The sequence below is a fragment of the Saccopteryx leptura genome, chromosome 6, assembly GCF_036850995.1.
Source record: "Saccopteryx leptura isolate mSacLep1 chromosome 6, mSacLep1_pri_phased_curated, whole genome shotgun sequence".
In the NCBI taxonomy this organism is placed as follows: Eukaryota; Metazoa; Chordata; class Mammalia; order Chiroptera; family Emballonuridae; genus Saccopteryx; species Saccopteryx leptura.
In genome coordinates, this window is record NC_089508.1 from 53,907,283 (window position 1) to 53,929,034 (window position 21,752).

A 21,752-nucleotide genomic window follows, 5' to 3' on the forward strand; every position below is an offset into this window, starting at 1 on the left:
AAGCTGGCGACCTCGGGTCTTGAACCTGGGTCCGCAGCATCCCAGTCCAATGCTGTATCCACTGTGCCACCACCTGGTCAGGCCATTTACATTTTTAATTACCTGAGGAATATATGTGGGTATCCCCCTTTGTGAAAAAGTAGAGCATTGTAGATAAAGCTAAAGATAAATTTTTGTAGTATATTTTTATTAAACATAAAACTTTTTAAAAGCATAAATAGCAAAATATTGTTCATGTTTTTACAAATTGCTATTCCAACTCAGCAATGTCTTGGGTGTAGTCCTTTCCTTTTTAAAATTCTATTATTATTTTTTTAATTAAAATTTTTTTTTAGAGATGAGAAATATCAATTCATAGTTGCATCACTTTAGTTGTTCGTTGATTGCTTCTTATATATGCCTTGATTACGGGGCTCCAGCTGAGCCAGTGATCCCTTGCTCAAGCCTGTGACTTTTCACCTCAAGCCAGTGACCTTGGGATCATGTTTATGATCCCACACGCAAGCTCGGCACCCTGCGCTGAAGCTGGTGAGCCTGCATTCAACCCAGATGAGCCTGCACTTAAGCTGGTGACCTGGGGGTTTCGAACCTGGGTCCGCAGTGTCCCAGGTCAATGCTCTACTGCACCACCACTGGTCAGGGTCAATTTTTTTTTTTTTTTGCATTTTTCCAAAGCTGGAAACGGGGAGGCAGTCAGACAGACGACAGACTCCCACATGCGCCCGACCGGGATCCACCCGGCATGCCCACTAGGGGGCAATGCTCTGCCCCTCTGGGGTGTCGCTCTGTTGCATTCAGAGCCATTCTAGCGCCTGAGGCAGAGGCCACAGAGCCATCCTCAGCGCCCAGGCCATCTTTTTGCTCCAATGGAGCCTCGGCTGCGGGAGGGGAAGAGAGAGACAGAGAGGAAGGAGAGGGGGAGGGGTGGAGAAGCAGATGGGCGCTTCTCCTGTGTGCCCTGGCTAGGAATCGAACCTGGACTCCTGCACGCCCAGCTGACACTCTACCACTGAGCCAACCTGCCAGGGCCTAACTCTATACTGTTTTAGCAGTCACTTTCTACCCTTCCCCTCCCAGCCCTGGCAACCATTAATCTATTTGTTGTCTCTATGGATTTGTCTATTCTCGGTATTTTATATACATAGAATTATATAATATGTGGCATTTTGTGTGTGGCTTCTTTTATTTAGCATGTTTTCAAGGTTCATTTGTGTTGCATTATGTATCTGTACTGCACTGCTCTTTATGGCTGAATAGTAGTATTTCATTGTTTATTCAACCATTGATGAACATTTGGGTTGTTTCTACTTGTTGGCTATATGAATAATGCTACAGTGAACATTTGTGTACATGTTTTATTTTTACTTGTGTATATGCTTAGGAATGGAATTGCTGGGTAAACTGGTAAGTCTATGTTTAGCTTTTTAAAGAACTGCCAAACTGTTTTCCACAGACTGTACCATCCTATAACCCAATTAGCAGTGTATAAGAGTTCTAGTTTTTCCTTATCATTTTCAACACTTAACATTACCTATCTTTTTTATTGTAGCTATCACAGGGATTTGATTTACATTTTTCTTAATGAGTAATGATGTTAAACATTTTTTTCATATCTATTGCCCATTTGTATGTCTTCTTTGGAGAAAAGAATATTTAAATCTTATGTTCATTTTAAATTGGTTTTTTTTTATTGTTGAGTTATGAGAGTTCTTTATTCTGAGTGCTAGACCCTTATCCAAATACATGATTTGTAAATATTTTCTCTCATTCTATGGGTAGTTCTTTCCTTTTGAATGCTGTATAGCAGGAATCAGTAAACTTTTGCTATAAAAGACCAAATAGTAAATATTTTAGGCTTTGTGGGCCATATGGTCTCTGTCGCAATTATTTTCCTTTCTCGTTATAGAGCCAAAGCAACCACAGATAATGTAAGTGAACGAGTATGTCTGTGTTCCAGTAAAACTTTGTACTGGACACTGAGATTTGAATTTCCTATAACTTTCATTGTCATTTTTTCTAAAATGTAAAGACTATTTTTAGCTCATGGACCTTGCTATATATATTCTATCTCACAAGTATATTTGTAGTAATTTCTGTGTTGTCTTATAGTGGTACTACTTTTCCTTGACTTCGTGGAAATAAAATACCATTCTTATAGATACCATTATGAATGTATAGAAAATCATCAGAAATTGAAATAATATCTAAGAAAGTTTTGATTATAATGACTTAAGATATGCTATTCTTTAGCCCACTTAAAAAATAACTTGTCAAACCTAAATAGTTTCTCCACTTTAAGTAGAGGCTTTAGTTTTTATTTTTATGTATATAATACTTTTTTTTTTCCATTTTTCCAAAGCTAGAAATGGGGAGGCAGTCAGACTCCTGCATGCGCCTGACTGGGATCCACCCGGCACGTCCACCAGGGGGCGATGCTCTGCCCCTCTGGGGCGTCGCTTTGTTGCATCCAGAGCCATTCTAGCGCCTGAGGCAGAGGCCACAGAGCCATCCTCAGTGCCCGGGCCATCTTTGCTCCAGTGGAGCCTTGGCTGCGGGAGGGGAAGAGAGAGACAGAGAGGAAGGAGAGGGGGAGGGGTGGAGAAGCAGATGGGTGCTTCTCCTATGTGCCCTGGCCGGGAATCGAACCCGGGACTCCTGCACACCAGGCTGATGCTCTACCACTGAGCCAACCGGCCAAGGCCTGTATATAATACTTATTGAAGGCTTACTGCACTTACATGTCCTATAGGGTGGAATTAAAGTTTTCTGCAGTGTTTTGGAGATTTTATGTTGAACCCTGAAACTTGTTTAAAATCATGAAAAACTTTTATTCCAACAAATCTCCTAGAGTTTTTACCAAGGTAGTCTCTCTGCTATTGGTATATTATACAGGCATGTTGACTAGGATCAATATTCGGTATATCCAAGGATGTAAGATACTTGTACTAATCATTTTTTTAAAAAGTGGTTTATTGGGCGCTGGCCAGTTGTCTCAGCGGTAGAGTGTCGGCCTGGCGTGTGGAAGTCCTGGGTCAAATTCCCGGTCAGGGCACACAGGAGAAGCACCTATCTGCTTCTCCACTCTTCTCCCTCTCCTTCCTCTCTGTCTCTCTCTTCCCCTTCCGCAGCCAAGGCTCCATTGGAGCAAAGTTGGCCTAGGCACTGAGGACGGCTCCATGGCCTGCGCCTCAGGCGCTAGAATGGCTCCTGTTGCCACGGAGCAATGCCCCAGATGGGCAGAGCATTACCCCTCGTGGGCATGCAGGTGGATCCTGGTTGGGAGCATGCAGGAGTCTGTCCGACTGCCTCCCTGCTTCTAACTTCAGAAAAATACAAAAAAAAAAGTGGTTTATTTATCCCCTGATAATTTAACAAAGTTAGAGCTTTGCCTTTAGTTTTTTAAATAGTATTTTGTTAAATAAAATCGAATCTTTAAAAAAAAATGTATTGATTTAGAAAGAGAGAGAAATATTCATTTGTTGTTCCACTCACGCATTCATTGGTTGATTCTTGTATGTACCCTGACTGGAGATCGAACCTGCAACCTTGGTATATTGGAATAATACTAACCAACTGAGCTACCCAACTACTTAGCCAGAGCTAAAATTGAATCTTTCAACTTGGATATATGTTGAACATGTTTCAGTGTATATATTCCAGTAGAATTTTTTTTTTTTTTTACAGGAACAGAGAGAGAGTCAGAGAGAGGGATAGATAGGGACAGACAGACAGGAATGGAGAGAGATGAGAAGCATCAATCATCAGTTTTTCATTGTGACACCTTAGTTGTTCATTGATTGCTTTCTCATATGTGCCTTGACCGTGGGCCTTCAGCAGACCGAGTAACCTCTTGCTCGAGCCAGCGACCTTGGGTCCAAGCTGGTGAGCTTTTTTTGCTCAAGCCAGATGAGCCCACGCTCAAGCTGGCGACCTCGGGGTCTCGAAGCTGGGTCCTCCGTATCCCAGTCTGACATTCTATCCACTGTGCCACCGCCTGGTCAGGCTATTCCAGTAGAATTTAAGGAACCTTTCAACAGTAAGCAAAGAGGGATCTGATTCATTGGTGTTAAATCTCTTTTTGCTTTGACCTAATTTCTTCAGAGAAATATTTTGTTTGTGTGTCCTCAGGCCAGATTTTCTTGTCACACAGAGGCTTCTCTGTCCTTTAATCATTGCCCTGTTTACTATCACTAACAATTGTAAGCTGGTACCTCAAAATGAAGGCATTGATGGGAAATGGTGATAAAGTATTTGGGCTTGGATTAATTGAAAGTGCTTGGAATAGCTTGATATTTTCTTTAGATAAGCATTCCCTTTTTTAGTTTAAAATGTGCTGCTAGAATTCTCCAGAATGTGTTTGTTATTTATTTTTTTATTTTTCCATTGATTTGAAAGTGAGATAGAGAGGCATCAACTCATTGTTCACTTAGTTGTGCACTCATTGGTTGCTTCTCGTATGTGCCATGACTGGGGAACAAACCCAAAACCTTGGCTTATCTGGACAATGCTGTATTCACTGAGCCACCTTGCCAGAGTCAGAATGTATTATTGTTATTTTTTAGGTGAGAGGAGGGGAGATAATGAGACAGACTCCTGCATGTGCCCCAACTGGGATTCATCTGGCAACCTTGTCTGGGGCCAATGCTCGCGACTGAGCTATTTTTATTGTCTGACTCTGACTGGCTCTGACCAACCGAGCTGTCCTCAGGGCCATGCTCACACCAATGGAGCCAATGGCTACGGGAGGGGAAGAAGGAGAGAAGGGAGCGAGGGAGTGGGGGAGAGAAGTAGATGGTTGCTTCTGTGTGCCCAGACCAGGAATCGAACCCGAGACGTCCATATGCCAGGCTGACACTCTATCCACTGAGCCACCACCATCCAGGGCCCAGAATGTTTTTTTGTTGTTGTAGTTGTTTTTGTATTTTTCTGAAGTGAGAAGCAGGGAGGCAGAGAGACAGACTCCTGCATGCGCCCCCCTGCAAGCCCACTAGGGGGGCGATGTTCTGCCCATCTGGGCCATTGCTCCATTGCAGCTGGAGCCATTATAGTGCCTGAGGCGAGGCCATGGAGCCATCCTCAGCGTCTGGACCAACCTTCCTCAAATGGAGCCTTGGCTGTGAGAGGGGAAGAGAGAGATAGAAAGGAGAAAGGGAAGGATAGAGAAGCAGATGAGCGCTTCTCCTGTGTGCCCTGGCCAGGAATGGAATCTGGTACTTCCACACGCTGGGCTGACACTCGACCACTGAGCCAACTGGCCAGGGCCCCGGAATGTTAGTTTTGATTGGCCTTGTGTTTAAGAATGAATACATAAAGCCTGACCTGTGGTGGCACACTGGATAAGGTGTTAACCTGGAATGCTGAGGTCGCCAGTTCAAAACCGTGGGCTTACCCTGTCAAAGCACATAGGAGAAGCAATGAGTTGATGCTTCCTGCTCTTCCCCTCCCTCTGCCTTTCTCCTTCTCTCCTCTCTCTAAAATCAATAAATAAAATCTTTTTTTTTTTTTTTGTATTTTTGTATTTTTCTGAAGCTGGAAACGGGGAGAGACAGACAGACTCCCGCATGCGCCCGACCGGATCCACCCGGCACGCCCACCAGGGGCGATGCTCTGCCCACCAGGGGGCGATGCTCTGCCCCTCCGGGGCAGAGGCCAAGGAGCCATCCCCAGCGCCCGGGCCATCTTTGCTCCAATGGAGTCTCCGCTGCGGGAGGGGAGGAGAGAGACAGAGAGGAAGAAGGGGGGATTGGAGAAGCAAATGGGCGCTTCTCCTATGTGCCCTGGCTGGGAATCGAACCTGGGTCCCCTGCACGCCAGGCCGACGCTCTACCACTGAACCAACCGGCCAGGGCCAATAAATAAAATCTTAAAAAAAAAATTTAAAGGCCTGTCCTGTGACGGGCTCATCAGCTTGAGTGCAGGCTCACCAGCCTGAACATGGGGTTGCTAGCTTGACCCTGCAGGATTATAGACATGATCCCAAGGTCACAGGCTTAAGCAAAAAGTCACTGGCTCAGCTTGAGCTCCCCAGCCAAGGCACATATAAGAATCAGTGAGCAACTGAAGTGGTGCAACTATGAGCTGCTTATGTCTCTCCCTTTGTGTCTCTCTTGCTCTCTTTCTCTTGCTAAAAATAAAGAAATAAGATTAACTTTAGTGTTTGAGAAATTAAAAGACTGTCAGCCAGTCTTTTAATGAATTATATCATAAAATGGGCCCTGGCCGGTTGGCTCAGCGGTAGAGCGTCGGCCTGGCGTGCGGGGGACCCGGGTTTGATTCCCGGCCAGGGCACATAGGAGAAGCGCCCATTTGCTTCTCCACCTCCCCTCCTCCTTCCTCTCTGTCTCTCTCTTCCCCTCCCGCAGCCAAGGCTCCATTGGAGCAAAGATAGCCCGGGCGCTGGGGATGGCTCCTTGGCCTCTGCTCCAGGCGCTAGAGTGGCTCTGGTCGCGGCAGAGCAACGCCCCGGAGGGGCAGAGCATTGCCCCCTGGTGGGCAGAGCATCGCCCCTGGTGGGCGTGCCAGGTGGATCCCGGTCGGGCGCATGCGGGAGTCTGTCTGACTGTCTCTCCCCGTTTCCAGCTTCAGAAAAATACAAAAAAAAAAAAAAAAAAAAAAAAGAAAAAGAAAAGAATGATATCATAAAATGAAAGAACCTAGTGGAAATTAAGAAAATGTAGTTTGCTGAACTTATCTATCTTCATCACCTATCTTAGATATAAACGAGGCTGTTTGTTGTGGCTAGGGAGTGAACTACAAGCCTACTTTTTGTCAAGCACATAATTTTAATTTGCAGTGAGTCTTTGAGGTGAAACACTGGAATTATTTATTTATCTATTGACCTTTCTTTAACAGCATCTACCCGTTTTGTGAAGTGTGAAAAATGTCATCATTTTTTTGTTGTGCTATCGGAAGCAGACTCAAAGAAAAGCATAATTAAAGAACCTGAATCAGCAGCAGAAGCTGTAAAATTGGCATTTCAACAGAAACCACCTCCTCCTCCCAAGAAGGTAAAAAGTCTTAGCTCAGTCTTACAAGCATTTTATCTCGAAAACATTTCATTGCTCTCCTCTCCCTGATTTATATTGGATCCTAATACTAGTATCTAAACATATATTGTAAGTTATTAATATGGACTATCTATATCTGGCTAAATTGTTTTTGATATTTGATGCTTAGGATTTATATATGGAGTCCATTGTCTTTCATGATTACTGTATTCAGTAACAATGAAATGTAGTCAGATGATTATTAAAATAGTGTTAATACTAAATCCAAAATGACAACCTTAAAATAGAGCAAATATGGATTTATTTTTGTTAATTTAAGCACCTAAATAATGCCAGCCTGTGATCCCCCCTTTAAATTTGTCTATTTTGTTTGTTTATTTATTTATTTATTAAGTGAAAAATGGGGAGGCAGAGAAACAGACTCCTGCATGCCCCCCGACCAGGATCCACCTGGCAAGCCCCCCTGTGGGGTTGATGCTTTGCCCATTTGGGGCCTTTGCTCCGTTGCTCAGCAATCAAGCTATTTTAGTGCCTGAGGTGAGACCATGAAGCCATCCTCAGCACCTAGGGCCACCTTGCTGAGCCATGGCTGCAGGAGGAGAAGAGAGAGAGAAGAGAAGAGGGGTGGAGAAGCAGATGGTCGCTTCTCCTGTATGTCCTGACTGGGAATTGAACATGGGACATCCACACATCGGGCTGGTGCTGTACTGCTGGGCCAGCTGGCCAGGGCAAATTTGTCTACTTTATGATAAACGGTGTTAGACTAACAATGGAAGTCAGTAATTTTTTCATGGCTAGTGTGCTGGCACTTTCCATTATAGTATTGTGGCTTTTGTGGTATGGGCTCTTTCCAGGAGTCTCAGACAGACTATGATTTGGCCATATGAAACACAACAGAGTGTACTACCAGCTTCATTGGGTGGGTACTTGGTGTGCACTTCTTAGAACAGGGAGCTCTGCTGCTGGGCAGTGTGCCCTGTGTTCTGGCCATGTCTCAGATGTTTGTACTCTTCAGTTATTTCTCACCCTCTGTCTCAGTATAGCTTTCTTCTACTCTGTTTAGATATCATTGCATTTATCTCTTCATCCAAATGTGCTGTGGCAGATTTAATAATTCATGAGTATAATTTGTGAGGAATGAAGACTTTTTAAAACCATAATAAAATGCTTATGGTTGACAGCTAAAGAATTTATCATATAAAAATAAATAATGTAATAGAAAATATAGCTGTTGCCCTGGTGGAATAGCTTAGTCGGTTAGAAAATCGTCCTGATACGCAAAGGCTGCCTGTTCGATCCCCAGTCAGGGCACATACAGAAACAGATCAATGTTTCTGTGTCTCTCCCTCTCCCTCTCTCCTTTCTTCTCTTGTTAAAATCAATAAATTAAAAGAAAAGATAGCTATTAAGCTTTATATACTCGATTAATTTGTGCAGTCTTCAGACATCTGAGTCAAAGTTCTAGAAAATAGTCAAACTATTTTCCAGAGTTAGTGAATATTAATAGTTCATTTCTATTTGCTGAAAGTTGAAGAAATTTACGCCAGTTTTTAAAGCTGTTGGCAATATTCAATCATTGAATAGAGCTTTAATTTCTTCAAAGAACAAAGCTCTTCTATTGCTGTGTAGATAAATAGTAGTTTTAAAGTTAATATCTAAGAAAAGGCTAAATGTGTGTGTGTGACTGTTAAAACATATATATTGGTAGTATAATGGCTTTTGATTATATAATGCCTACTTTTGAAAAGGGTAGTTTTATAATGCATTGTCTCTGTGAAGACTGTTATTCATATGATTGAGAGAGGTATAGAAAGGATTGATTTTAATGATTTACATTAATAATGATACCTTTCGACTCTAGGTGGTATGTATGGGTATTCTAAGTGACTTTAATATTAACTTTTAAAAATTAGGATCAATGGCATTGTTTATAGAATAGAAACTAGTGTAGAACTAGAAGAAGACAGTGAAACTTTCAGGGGTCGTCAAACTTTTTATAAAAACCGCCCACTTTTGCAGTGCTGGTCAACCTGGTCCCTACCGCCCACTAGTGGGCGGTCCAGCTTTCATGGTGGGCCAATTGCAGCGCTGTTTGGTTGCGAGGTAGGGACCAGGTTGACCAGCACTGCAAAAGTGGGCGATTTTTATAAAAAGTTTGAAGACCCCTGGTAGTATTTGTTACATTTAGAGTTTGGGAACCTTGAGTCATTACTATATATGTACCATGCCCTTTGCTTTTTTTTTTTTTTTTTTGGTATTTTTCTGAAGCTAGAAACCAGGAGAGACAGACAGACTCCTGCATGCGCCCGACCGGGATCCACCCCGCATGCCCACCAGGGGGCGATGCTCTGCCCCTCTGGGGCATCGCTCTGCCGTGACCAGAGCCACTATAGCGCCTGGGGCAGAGGCCATGGAGCCATCCCCAGCGCCCGGGCCATCCTTGCTCCAATGGAGCCTCGGCTGAGGGAGGGGAAGAGAGACAGAGAGGAAGGAGAGGGGGAGGGGTGGAGAAGCAGATGGGCGCTTCTCCTGTGTGCCCTGGATGGGAATCGAACCCGGGACTTCTGCATGCCAGGCCGACGCTCTACCACTGAGCCAACTGGCCAGGGCCCCCTTTGCATTTTTTAATTTTTTAGTGAAGTGAGTGGCAGGGAGGCAGAGAGACAGACTCTGCATGTGCCCTGATTGGGATCCACCCAGCAAGCCCCTTACAGGGTGATGCTCTGTCTGTCTGGGGCTGCTGCTCCATTGTTTGGCAACTGAACCATCTCAGTGCCTGAGGCTAGGCCATGGAGCCATCCTCAGCACCTGGGGCCAACTTGCTTGACCCATTTGAGCCATGGCCGCAGGAGGAGGAGAGAGAGAGGAGGGGGGGAAAGGTTGAGAAGCAGATGGTCACTTCTCCTGTGTGCCCTGACTGGAATCAAACCTGGGCCCTCCACATGCCAGGCCGACACTCTACTGCTGAGCCAACTGGCCAGGGCCTGGAAAATTTTTTTTATGAGTCTTTGTTCAAATTTAAAACTGGAAGCAAATATGTTCAGTGTATATCTTTTTTATGTGTGCTTTTATGATAGCTCATATTAAATTATTCATACCTAATTACTTTTCAGATTTATAACTACCTCGACAAGTATGTTGTTGGCCAGTCATTTGCTAAGAAGGTGCTTTCAGTTGCTGTGTACAATCATTATAAGAGAATATATAATAATATCCCAGCTAATCTGAGGCAACAAGCAGAGGTTGAGAAGCAGACATCATTAACACCTAGAGGTTAGTGGTTTGATACTTGGCCAAAATAGAGATTACTGTGTTTAGAAATATCTTTATTGCAATTCCTTGCTCTTGTCTTAAAATGTTTTTAGTATAATACAGTCAGGTCACTTCTTATTAGAGGATTATGAAATGATTTTGGTAATTTGCCAACAGCAACTTTTTAAAAAAGTTAATTGATATGAATAGAAAGTACCAGAGCACATTAACTGTAATTAAATACCATTTCTTAAAACCTTTGCTTTTAGATATATGTGCATGGGTTCTGAGTCACAGAGTAAAATGTATTTCTTACCGAGGGTCTCAGTGAAAAATGTTTGGAAGTCACTGGGGTAGAGGTTGAGATATCATCCTGGATTATAGATCTCACCCCAACTAGTTCTCCGTGACTCTACCATTGCAATGCTCTATGTGACTCTTGAGTTCTTCTCTTTTGGATTCAGGATACAGATTTCATCTGCCTAAGTTTGTGTGTGTACGTGTATGTACACACACGTGCATGCACTTGCATATGGAGATAATGCTTTCAGAACATATATATGACTCTTTCATTTTTGGGCTCCAGCTGTAGTGCACAAGGTTGGGGCAAATTTGTAAGTGATTTAAAGTATAATTCCTATTAATGATAGATTCTAATGCAGCAATAAATGATGTAATCTCAACTTACTGTGGACAATAATGTGTTATATTAATGGAATGGTTTTATTAAAAAACTGAATAGCCTGACCAGGCGGTGGCGCAGTGGATAGAGCATCAGACTGGGATGTGGAAGAACCAGGTTCGAGACCCCGAGGTCGCCAGCTTAAGCGCGGGCTCATCTGGTTTGAGCAAAAGCTCACCAGCTTGAGCCCAAGGTCGCTGGCTCGAGCAAGGGGTTACTCAGTCTGCTGACGGCCCATGGTCAAGGCACATATGAGAAAACAATCATTGAACAACTAAGCTGTTGCAACGCGCAACGAAAAACTAATGATTGATGCTTCTCATCTCTCCGTTCCTGTCTGTCCCTGTCTACCCTCTCTCTGACTCTCTCCTCTCTGTCTCAAAAAAAAACAAAACAAAAACAGAAACAAAAACAAAAACTGAATAAAGTGTAAATATTTAAAATTTTGTTATTGGCTATGGAGCTCTGATTTCTTAAGTAAGTCTATAGTTATCATTTTACATTATTTTAGTCATCACTATACAATTGGAGGGTGTTCTGCTGAATACTTACTTTTATAAAACTCTAATATCTTGTGATTACTTTTAGTAGCTACTAAATATATAACTGGCTCAGTGAAGACACTTGTTCTCTTGTTGAGCTTACTGCAAAATAGTTATGGGGTAGTATCAGTTACTCTATTTTTAGAAAGTATAAGTCATAGTAACTAATGGAAGAGTTGGAACCTTCATTTTTATAAAGTCCAAATAGCACTGCTTAGTAATGGAGCAAACTGATTTTTCTGGTTTCTTCAGTCAACAAATCAATAATTAAGCTGTTCTAGTTGTAGAAAAACAATTGATTATATAATATTTATAGTATGAAGGGTTTAAACTCTTATGGAAGACTTAAATTATTACTATTAAAATAGATGCCAACTTTGTATTTGACAAGTGTGAATATTAGCAACTGGATAGCCATCATTAAGTATGTTAGGTTTTTTTTTTTAATATAGATAGTATGCAGCATATAGATTCTTTCATAATCTTTTGAAAGGCTTAAAAAAGTTAATGAACACATTCTTTATCTTTGTAAGGGACAAGAAGTAGATACTCTTTATTTGTTCCCCTAAACAAATATGTAATGCTTTCATGTTGCCATTTCCATCTTTCTTAGAGTTAGAAATAAGAAGACGGGAGGATGAGTACAGATTTACAAGTAAGTGACCTCTCCTCAGGTCCTCCTCTGTAATCATTCTTCCTTTTGAGATTACCTCAGTGAAGTATATTCCCAGTAGTAATGGGGACATGTATTTGCTTGTGTTTTACCAAAAAAGATGTTGTATATTACCTAAACATATATTATCATACGTGTTATATATAACTTTGGAACAGTTTTCCATAACTGTTCCATAACTAACTAATTTGTGTAGTTTGTATATGTTGGGTTATTTCAGATATTTGATTTTATCTTTTCTGTTGTGGCATTTTGTAAAGCATAATATAGAGAGATTAAAAAGTATTGTGTAAGCTTTTTTTTTATAAATGTAGACCTACATATTAGCAGGAGTTGTATTCAATATTTGTAAAAATTTATAGCTTGCCATTTTATCTCTTTCTCTTTTCTGCCATACAGTTAGAGTTGGTCTGCATAATTATAAGTGACAGAAATGAGGAGGGGGCGATTATTTTCCAGCTACTCTTTGCCAGAAACCACATTGTTTATTCTTTGGTGTATATGAAACCTTGCAAATTATGAATAAGCCCAACTCACTGTTTCCAGCCCTGGATTGCCCCTTGAAGCATCACAGGTCTGATAGAGGGTGTGGAAGGACCTGATACATCAAGTATAGTGCCATTTTGATGTCTTGCATCCATTTGTTTGGAGAGTGATATAATTGCTGCACAGAGGTTGAAGGTTTCAGGAGTATCATAAAAAGATTTACATGGCCCTTTGTTTCAGTAATTAAAATAACAAATATAAGTAAACGAATAATACACTGGTATAAACATTTTTCACTTACAAGTTTGATGCATTTGCTTTGCCTTTGACCCAAGCAGTATTATTTATCTGCTATTTGAAGTGTACTATATATATACTATGTACCCTGAGAACATAACCAACTAATTTACCAACTCTGGCATGAGAATTTCTTCATGATAAAATGAAGAAACAGAAAGTGCAATAGAATTAGATTACATATAAGAATGTAAGATCTACTCCTGGCCGGGTAGCTTAATTGATTAGGGCATCATCCCAATACACTGAGGTTACGTGGTTGATCCCCAGTGTCAACCAGTGAATAAATAAATACAAGGAACAACAAATTAACCCCCCTCTCTCTCCCCTTCCCCCTCCTCCGTTCTCCCCTTTCTCCCCCCCATTCTCCCCTCCCCATCTATTCCCTTCCCTCATCTCTCTCCCTTTTTCCCCTCCCCTCCCCCTCCTTTCTTCCTTCCCTTCTTCCTTCTCCCTCTCTCCCTCTAAAAAATCAATAAATAAAATTGAAGAAAAGAATGTAAGGTCTAAATAATACACTTTAAATGCATATATAATATATATTTTATAATCCAACAATATAACCAAATGTGCTGTCAATATTATATTCATAAATTTGGGCAGATGGCTAGTGAAACTAGTAGCAAAGAAAAGTCTATAGTGACTATTTTGAAAAAATACAGATTATATGTAGTGTTTTAATGTAATTTAAATGTTAACAAGTAATAGTATTTACGAACTTAGGTAAAAATTTATATACATTGATTGACTTGAAAATTAATATTTTGAAAGCTTAAATAGAATTTGTTTCCATGTATAGTTTAGTCTTGTCCTACGTGGGATTTTAAGTTCTAAGTGAAAGCATTAGGCCAAAGACATATATAATCAAAATATTCTTGAAAGATTCTTTGGAAATCACATTAGATATCAAATACTATATAATAAGACTGGTGACTGATAGTAGAAGTACCCCATGCCATAAAAATTTACAATCTGTATTTGGAACAAAGTGACTGGGAACTGGGAGTGGGACATTATACGGGTCTTATTCATGAGCTTCTTGATTTCTTTGTATCCCAGGTCTTGTTCATGAGCTTGTTCATTTCTTTGTACAAAAAGAAGAGAAAACCCACTAAAAACAAAAAAGACTGATGGTTTTTTCTCCATCATTAGAACATATATTTTTCTTAAGTTGAGCACCAGGTGAAATGTACTGCTCACAAAAATTAGGGGATATTTCAAAATGAATATGAAGCAATTAAAAAAAAGCATTTGATTTTTTTTATTAAACAAGAACATCAGAAAAGCAAACGACAAGTCAAAGAAAGTTGTTCAATTATGCAAATGAGATGCAAAACCAACTTTTAATTCATTGGTGAAATGCACTCTACAAAAGGCTGAAAGTACTGGAGTATCTGCATGTTCCCTGATCCCCTAATTTTTTGTGAGTGGTGTAGTTGGCTTGCATTTAAGGGCTATATTATAGAAATACTTAAAAAACTAGCTGAATAGCAATGCTAATAGCAAAATCTTCTATGATGCTTATAAAACTGTCTTACCAGGCACTCTTCTAAGTGTTTTACCTATATTAACTCATTTAATCTTCCCAACCTCTTGTAAGACAGAAACTTATTTTCACCCTCATTTTACAGATGAGAAAACTGAAGCGCACAGAAATTTTAAGTAGTTTGTCCACGGTCATACAGCTGATGAATTAGTTATGCAGCTAACTACTACACTGTCTGCCTGTTCATAGTCCTCATTATAGACCGTTGTTTATGCAGTGAGCTATATGCAGAAACAGGACTAAAAGAATGTGGCATATTTTCATAAAATGTAATGATTAACATCATCTAGGTTCTGCACTATTTAAATTCTTTAACTTAAATTATTTTTTAAAACTTTTTATTTAGAAAATTAAATTTAACAGGGTGACATTGATGAATAAGAGTATAATAGGTTTCAGGTAAACATTTCTATAGCATTTGAACTGTTGATTATGTTGTATACCCATCACCCAAAGTCAAATCATTTTTCGTCACCTTATATTTGTCCCTCTTTACACTCTTCCCCTCACTGCCTCCCCCCTTCAACCTAAATCACTAATGAAGTCAAATACATGCATCATGCGTCTTAGTTGTAGTTAATATGCTTCTTGCAATTTTATTCAAATTATTTGCCTAAATCATTTGTTTGTAGTTGGGAAAACACCTACATTGGACCCAAGCTGCTTCTTAGTTTGTTAAAATTCCTAACTAGATTTTTCGGAAAATTTTTTAAAAAGCAAACAGTTTCGGCCCTGGCCGGTTGGCTCAGTGGTAGAGCTTCGGCCTGGCGTACAGGGGTCCCAGGTTTGATTCTGGGCCAGGGCACACAGGAGAAGCGCCCATCTGCTTCTCCACCCCTCCCTCTCCCCCTCCCCCTCTCCTTCCTCTCTGTCTCTCTCTTCCCCTCCCGCAGCTGAGGCTCCATTGGAGCAAAGATGGCCCCGCTGCTGGGGATGGCTCCTTGGCCACTGCCCCAGGCGCTGGAGTGGCTCTGGTCGACAGAGCAACGCCCCGGAGGGGCAGAGCATCACCCCCTGGTGGGCGTGCCGGGTGGATCCCGGTCGGGCGCATGCAGGAGTCTGTCTGACTGTCTCTCCCCGTTTCCAGCTTCAGAAAAAAAAATGCAAAAAAAAAAAATTAAATAAATAAAAGATATCTAAAAAAAAGCAAACAGTTTTGCTAGGGACAACTAGTTAACTAACTGCACTCAAATAAGGAACTGCATTTTTTTTTTTTGGCCTAGTGTGGATTGTAATGAAGCATAGCATCGTGAATTAGTCAGTAATTCTCAAATGTAGCACAATTCAATTTAAATTTATTAAATGCCTATTACTTTTGATGAATAGAATAACGCTTTATCTTAAGTGTGACCACTAAGATAGTTTTAAAGTGTGACAGCCCAGATGGCCTGACCTGTGGTGGCACAGTGGATAAAACATCAACCTGGAACGCTGAGGTTGCTGGTTCGAAACTCCGGACTTGGCCCAGTCAAGGCACATAACGGGAGTTCGTGCTTCCTGCTCCTCCCCCCTTTCTCTCTCTCTAAAATGAATGAAGTCTTAAAAAAATAAAAATAAATAAAAAATAAAGTGACAGCCAGATGGACTAGGACCATAATAATAGTTGTGTCTGCTGGACATCTATCTACTGTTTTAAAACAATAATGCATTGGAAAATACTGATATTCTTAACCCATTTATTAAGAACAACTTAAAATAAATTCAGAAAATATAAGCAAGTATGATATGAGCACAAAAGCCTGAAATGCTGAGAACCAGGAGTGATATGGATATTTATAAGTCTGGACAATTGAAAATACTATTGGGATTCTTTCCTTCAGTCAAGGGAGAGTGAGAATAAAATTTTATTGTCTATTTTTGTTTTAGGAATCTGCTGATAAACCGATAGATAGTTCACCAGCAGTATCAATCCTATCATAGTTAAGTGTTGTATCTTTAATAAAGGGACTAGAAAGATCCAGTTGATATCCTATAAATCCAATTCAGACAAGGCCAGGGATAGTGAGTCTTACCATATCTGGTTTCCCTGGTAGACTCACAGAATTATTCTTAGATGCGAAAGAGACTGTATATTCTTACACCTTCCACAATCATGTTTTTGAAATTGGTAGGAAAGCAATTATTACCACTTTATTAATTAGGAAACAGCACTAAGTTTGTATGACTTGCCTCAAATCATATAGCCATTTAGAGACAAAAGAAGGATCAAAACTAAAGCTTTCTGACTTCTAGCACTGTTCTCTTTCCTTTATACTGTTTTTCCTTGAGTGAAAGGGCATTCTTCATACAGGCTTACATAAATAAGAAGAGGAGTCTAAAGATAATTCATCCCCTTTGCTTGAGGTTCCCTGAATAATCGTGTCTTGTAAATTTGTTACTAGATAATTGGAAATTTTCTTTCTTTTTAGGTAAGACATTGTCAAAAGATTTAAATTTTTCTAAATAAGTGATGTTTTAGATACAAGATTTTATTGGGCATTTTTTCAAGTAAAATCAAATGAAGTTCTAGTAATTTCTTTGGCATTTTTTCAGAATTACTTCAGATTGCTGGGATTAGTCCACATGGCAATGCTTTAGGGGCATCAGTGCAGCAACAGGTAAATCAGCAGATGCCTCAGGAAAAACGAGGAGGAGAAGTATTGGATTCCTCCCATGATGACATAAAACTTGAAAAGAGTAATATATTGCTGCTTGGACCAACTGGGTCAGGTAAATAACTTCCTGAAAAAATGTACTGTTCATTTTTAAAAATACAATGTAAATGATTCTGTAACCTGTGTTTTGTGATGGGGAGATCCTGGCTCTTGAGAAGAATCGAAGGCTAATCTTATGCATACATTATCACTATTTCTGCATAGACTTCCAAATGAATTTGAGGCATTGGTATTGCCCTTAATACCAGTTTCTAACATTTTAACAAAGATAATAAAAGTAACGTACCATTGCCCTTAATACCAATGTCTAACATTTTAACAAAGATAATAAAAGTTTAGTAACATACCATTAGGTCTGAATAATAGTGGAGAAAAGATGTGATTTTTTTATTGTATACTATTCAAATTTATTTCTCATTTTTTAGAGAATTTGTATGTCAGCGTATTTTTACTGAACTTTTTGTTACTGTTTTCTATTTGTAGGTAAAACTCTGCTGGCACAAACTCTAGCTAAATGCCTTGATGTCCCTTTTGCTATCTGTGACTGTACAACTTTGACTCAGGCTGGATATGTAGGTGAAGATATTGAATCTGTGATTGCCAAACTGCTCCAAGATGCCAATTATAATGTAGAAAAAGCACAGCAAGGTATGTTTTCAGCATAGCTTGTCTGTCCCCAGATGTAGTCTATTGAGAAAGCAGTCTAATATTAAGAGCTAATACAATTCTTATTTTGAATCAAGGAATAAAATTCTATAATTATATAAAAGTAGCTCTGTTAAACATTTTCTAGTATACTGAGGGCCAAAAGTTTGCTTTGTTTTGTTGTCATTAGGTGACTACTAGAGTAAAAACTGGCTAAATTACTATTTTATTAGGTCCTTAGTACTGTCATTGTGTTTGGTGTTCTGACTCTCCTCTAGACCTCTAATGCTAGGGTGGGGTGGGAGGGGGACAAGGGCATGGGCAGGAAAGTGCAGGATGAATCTAGAAACAGAATAGCCTGTTGTCCTATAGGATGTCATAGCTACTGCATTTCTCCTTTCCCCCATGTGTCACCTGTCCTTGTTTACATGAAGAGCTTGACAGTTTCCTGTCCAAATTCCTTTGAGACAATAATATAGTTGGGAAAGAGTAAGCCAAAGTTTTGCTAGTATCAGCACTGCGTGTACCTCCTGCTTCTACACTAGACATCTGTCTCAGCTCCTAGCATAAAGACCCTGAAAACATCAGTGGGGTAGATAACTATTGTTAGAGAGAATTGGTTATCATAACCAACTGATATTATATAAATGATAAAAAAGTTGTAGAAAATGATGAATAGGAGAGATAGTGGTATATTTTTATAACATTAAGCCATTGAATAGGTGAAGTGTGAAAGATCAAATAAATTTGTTCTCTGGCTACCTAGTCTTTTAAAGCTCACGTTGTCTTGTGTATATCTTTTTCATATTATAAATAGACTCCTCCTTAAATTATAGGAATTGTCTTTCTGGATGAAGTAGATAAGATTGGCAGTGTGCCAGGCATTCATCAGTTACGGGATGTAGGTGGAGAAGGCGTTCAGCAAGTAAGCAGTTGAATATTTTGTTCAAGCCCACTAAAAGGAAGGGAATACATCAGCCTCCCAATATTGTACGTTTGGTTTCATATTCAATTAGATTCTGTTTTGTTTATTTTTTCCAACCCCAGCTCCACGTACCATTTTAAAGTACTTCGGATCCTAAGAGAAAGCTATTGACAATATTAAATACCAAATTATCTTTCTTAGGAAGTGAAAAGTATTTTAAAGAACAGAAAAAAATGAAATTTAATTTTTGTTGGTTTTATTCCTCAAAGGCCCAGTTAAACATTTCTAGAGGAGCCTTAAAAGTTCTGGTTCTAATGAGACACAAATAAACTATATAAATGTATCTCATTCTTTTTACTGAGTTAGATAGGATAAAATAGTGTTTCATTCCTTGTAGTATCATAATTGAAGTCTTGATATGTTGGTCAAATGACCTTTTACTGGTAACTAATTATGACAAACTACAGAATAAGGAAAATTTTTTTCTTCTTTTTCACCAAGACATAGAGAGTTACAGTTACAATTTTAAAATATGCTAGATAATTTTTTATAAAGGCATAATATAGATATTCTCAAAGGTTAACACTAGGAATAGAATAAAATTTTTATTTATATGTAAAGACAAATCTATATTTTCAAATTTTGAATGTTCCCACAAATGTGGATACCATCTTGTAGAGTCATAGTTCTGTATGTCAGAATTATGTCTTCACCATCAAAAACAACCTCTCAGTTAATGGTTTCCCGAATGCATCAGGAGTCCTGTAATTATTCCAAATAAATTTATAAATTATTAATGTGATAGAGCATTAGATTTTCATGTTAGTTGTAGAAATTTAGGAGTTTTCTTTAGTTATGCTCATTGACCATAACCACATATTATTTTCCCCATTGAATCCCATTATCTAAAGTAGAATAAATGATACATTTGTATGATGATGCTCTAAATCATTCATTCTTTATTTAGGGCTTATTAAAACTACTAGAAGGCACAATAGTCAATGTTCCAGAAAAGAATTCCCGCAAGCTACGTGGAGAAACGGTACAAGTTGATACAACAAACATCCTGTTTGTTGCGTCTGGTGCTTTCAATGGTTTAGATAGAATCATCAGCAGGAGGAAAAATGAAAAGGTAAGTTTTTCTGAGGGGTTACTGGGATAGAGAGCATCTGTTCAGAGGATAGACACTCAGTTTCCATTCTCATATCTGCTGGCTGCCAGCTGTGAATATTTTCTTTTTCAGTTGTGAATTTTTAAGAGTTAGGTTTTCTTAGAGCATACCAGAAATACATTTCTAGGTTTTTTTATTTTATTTCAGAGTAGTAAATGCGAAGATTTCTAAATATCATCTATATATGGGCATTTTTAAAGTATAACTTGATTTCAATTTTATATTTCATTTAAGGAGTTACTTTATTAGGTACTGTATCAGTAAAATTTCTATTCATTCCTCTCTCAATTCACTGAAGCCCAGTAAAGAGCTTGTCTCCATTGGCCCAGCTGATAGATCACTGCTGATATTCACAAATGTAAGGAAGCAGTTTGGGGATTGGAGGAAAGGTTGTAAATACCTTTCTTATAGATGCTTCTTAAACATTCTTATAAACCTTGATTTTAACTGGAACTTACTTATTGTATCCTCAAGGTACATGGCCAGTACTATTTGTTGATAGATTATAATAAAACATATTATCAACATAGAAGCCCAAAAGGCCTGTATTTTCTGTGTCTTTGTGTTTTACATAATGACTAGCCACAAACAATTTCTTTTACATAACAATGTTCTACCTAAATGAATACAGCTTTGCTGTATCATATGCTTTAAGTCTCTCTCCTTGGCTTTGCATGCACTAGTTTCAGTAGTTTAGTAGTAGTAAAAATATAATGCTGCTATTGGGAAGGTTGCCTGTGGTAATTCCTTTGCGTAGTCTAGATGAGAAACTATTGTACAATTACTAACAGAGCCATGCAATGCTGTTTTATTATTCCTCAGTACCAGGTCTTATTCAGTATGGATAGAGTTATATTTTTTACTTTTCATATTATTAATTTGGATTATTTGCTTCTGAAATTCTATATAAATTAGCCTAACAAATTTGAAATTGTTTGTGTGTGTGTTTGTGTGAGTATGAAAGAAAGAGAGAAAGATAACTTTATATTTGAAATTCTGTAACCAAAGGCAGAAAGGCAGGGACCATGTTCTGATATTTATAATTAACAATTCCAGCCCTGGCTGGTTGGCTCTGTGGTAGAGTGTCAACTGGGCATGTGGATGTCCTGAGTTCGATTCCCAGTCAGGGCACACAGGAGAAGCACCCATCTGCTTCTCCACCCTTCCCCCTCTCCTTTCTCTCTCTCTCTCTCTTCCCCTCCCACAGCCAAGGCTCCATTGGAGCAAAGTTGGCCAGGGCGCTGAGGAAGGCTCCATGGCCTCCACCTCAGGTGCTAGAGTCTTTCCGGTTGCAACAGAGCAGTTGCCCAGATGAGCAGAGCATCGCCCCCTAATGGGCATGTGGGGTGGATCCCTGTTGAGCGCATGCAGAAGTCTATCTCTTTGCCTCCCTGCTTCTCACTTCAGAAAAATAAAAATTAAAAAAAAATTTTCAAAAAATTTGAAGCTAAAATATGTAGAAAAGAACAGTTAAAATTGGCCCTGGCCGGTTGGCTCAGTGGTAGAGCGTCGGCCTGGCGTGCAGGAGTCCCAGGTTTGATTCCCGGCCAGGGCACACAGGAAAAGTGCCCATCTGCTTCTCCACCCCTCCCCCTCTCCTTCCTCTCTGTCTCTCTCTTCCCCTCCCACAGCCAAGGCTCCATTGGAGCAAAGTTGGCCCGGGAGCTGGGGGTGGCTTTATGGCCTCTGCCTCAGGCGCTAGAATGGCTCTGTTTGCAACGGAGCAACACCCCAGATGGGCAGAGCATCGCCCCCTGGTGGGCATGCCAGGTGGATCCCGGTTGGGTGCATGCGGGAGTCTGTCTGACTGCCTCCCCTTTTCCAACATCAGAAAAATACAAAAAAAAAAAAAAAAGAAGACTAGTTAAAATT

The 21,752-nt window shown here is 39.8% G+C and overlaps 1 protein-coding gene across 2 annotated transcripts in view; it reads left to right on the forward strand.

Moving 5' to 3' along the window:
* Window positions 1-21,752, forward strand: part of CLPX (caseinolytic mitochondrial matrix peptidase chaperone subunit X) — a 48,031-nt gene that overhangs the window by 15,654 nt on the left and 10,625 nt on the right. The window contains exons 4-10 of one of the 2 annotated variants that reach the window (XM_066388376.1): window positions 6,853-7,007; window positions 10,121-10,280; window positions 12,097-12,138; window positions 17,018-17,194; window positions 17,623-17,787; window positions 18,621-18,709; window positions 19,677-19,841. In XM_066388376.1, coding sequence (XP_066244473.1) covers window positions 6,853-7,007; window positions 10,121-10,280; window positions 12,097-12,138; window positions 17,018-17,194; window positions 17,623-17,787; window positions 18,621-18,709; window positions 19,677-19,841 — 953 coding nt within the window. The remainder of the gene's footprint in view (window positions 1-6,852; window positions 7,008-10,120; window positions 10,281-12,096; window positions 12,139-17,017; window positions 17,195-17,622; window positions 17,788-18,620; window positions 18,710-19,676; window positions 19,842-21,752) is intronic. The other variant, XM_066388378.1, reaches the window with a different exon arrangement.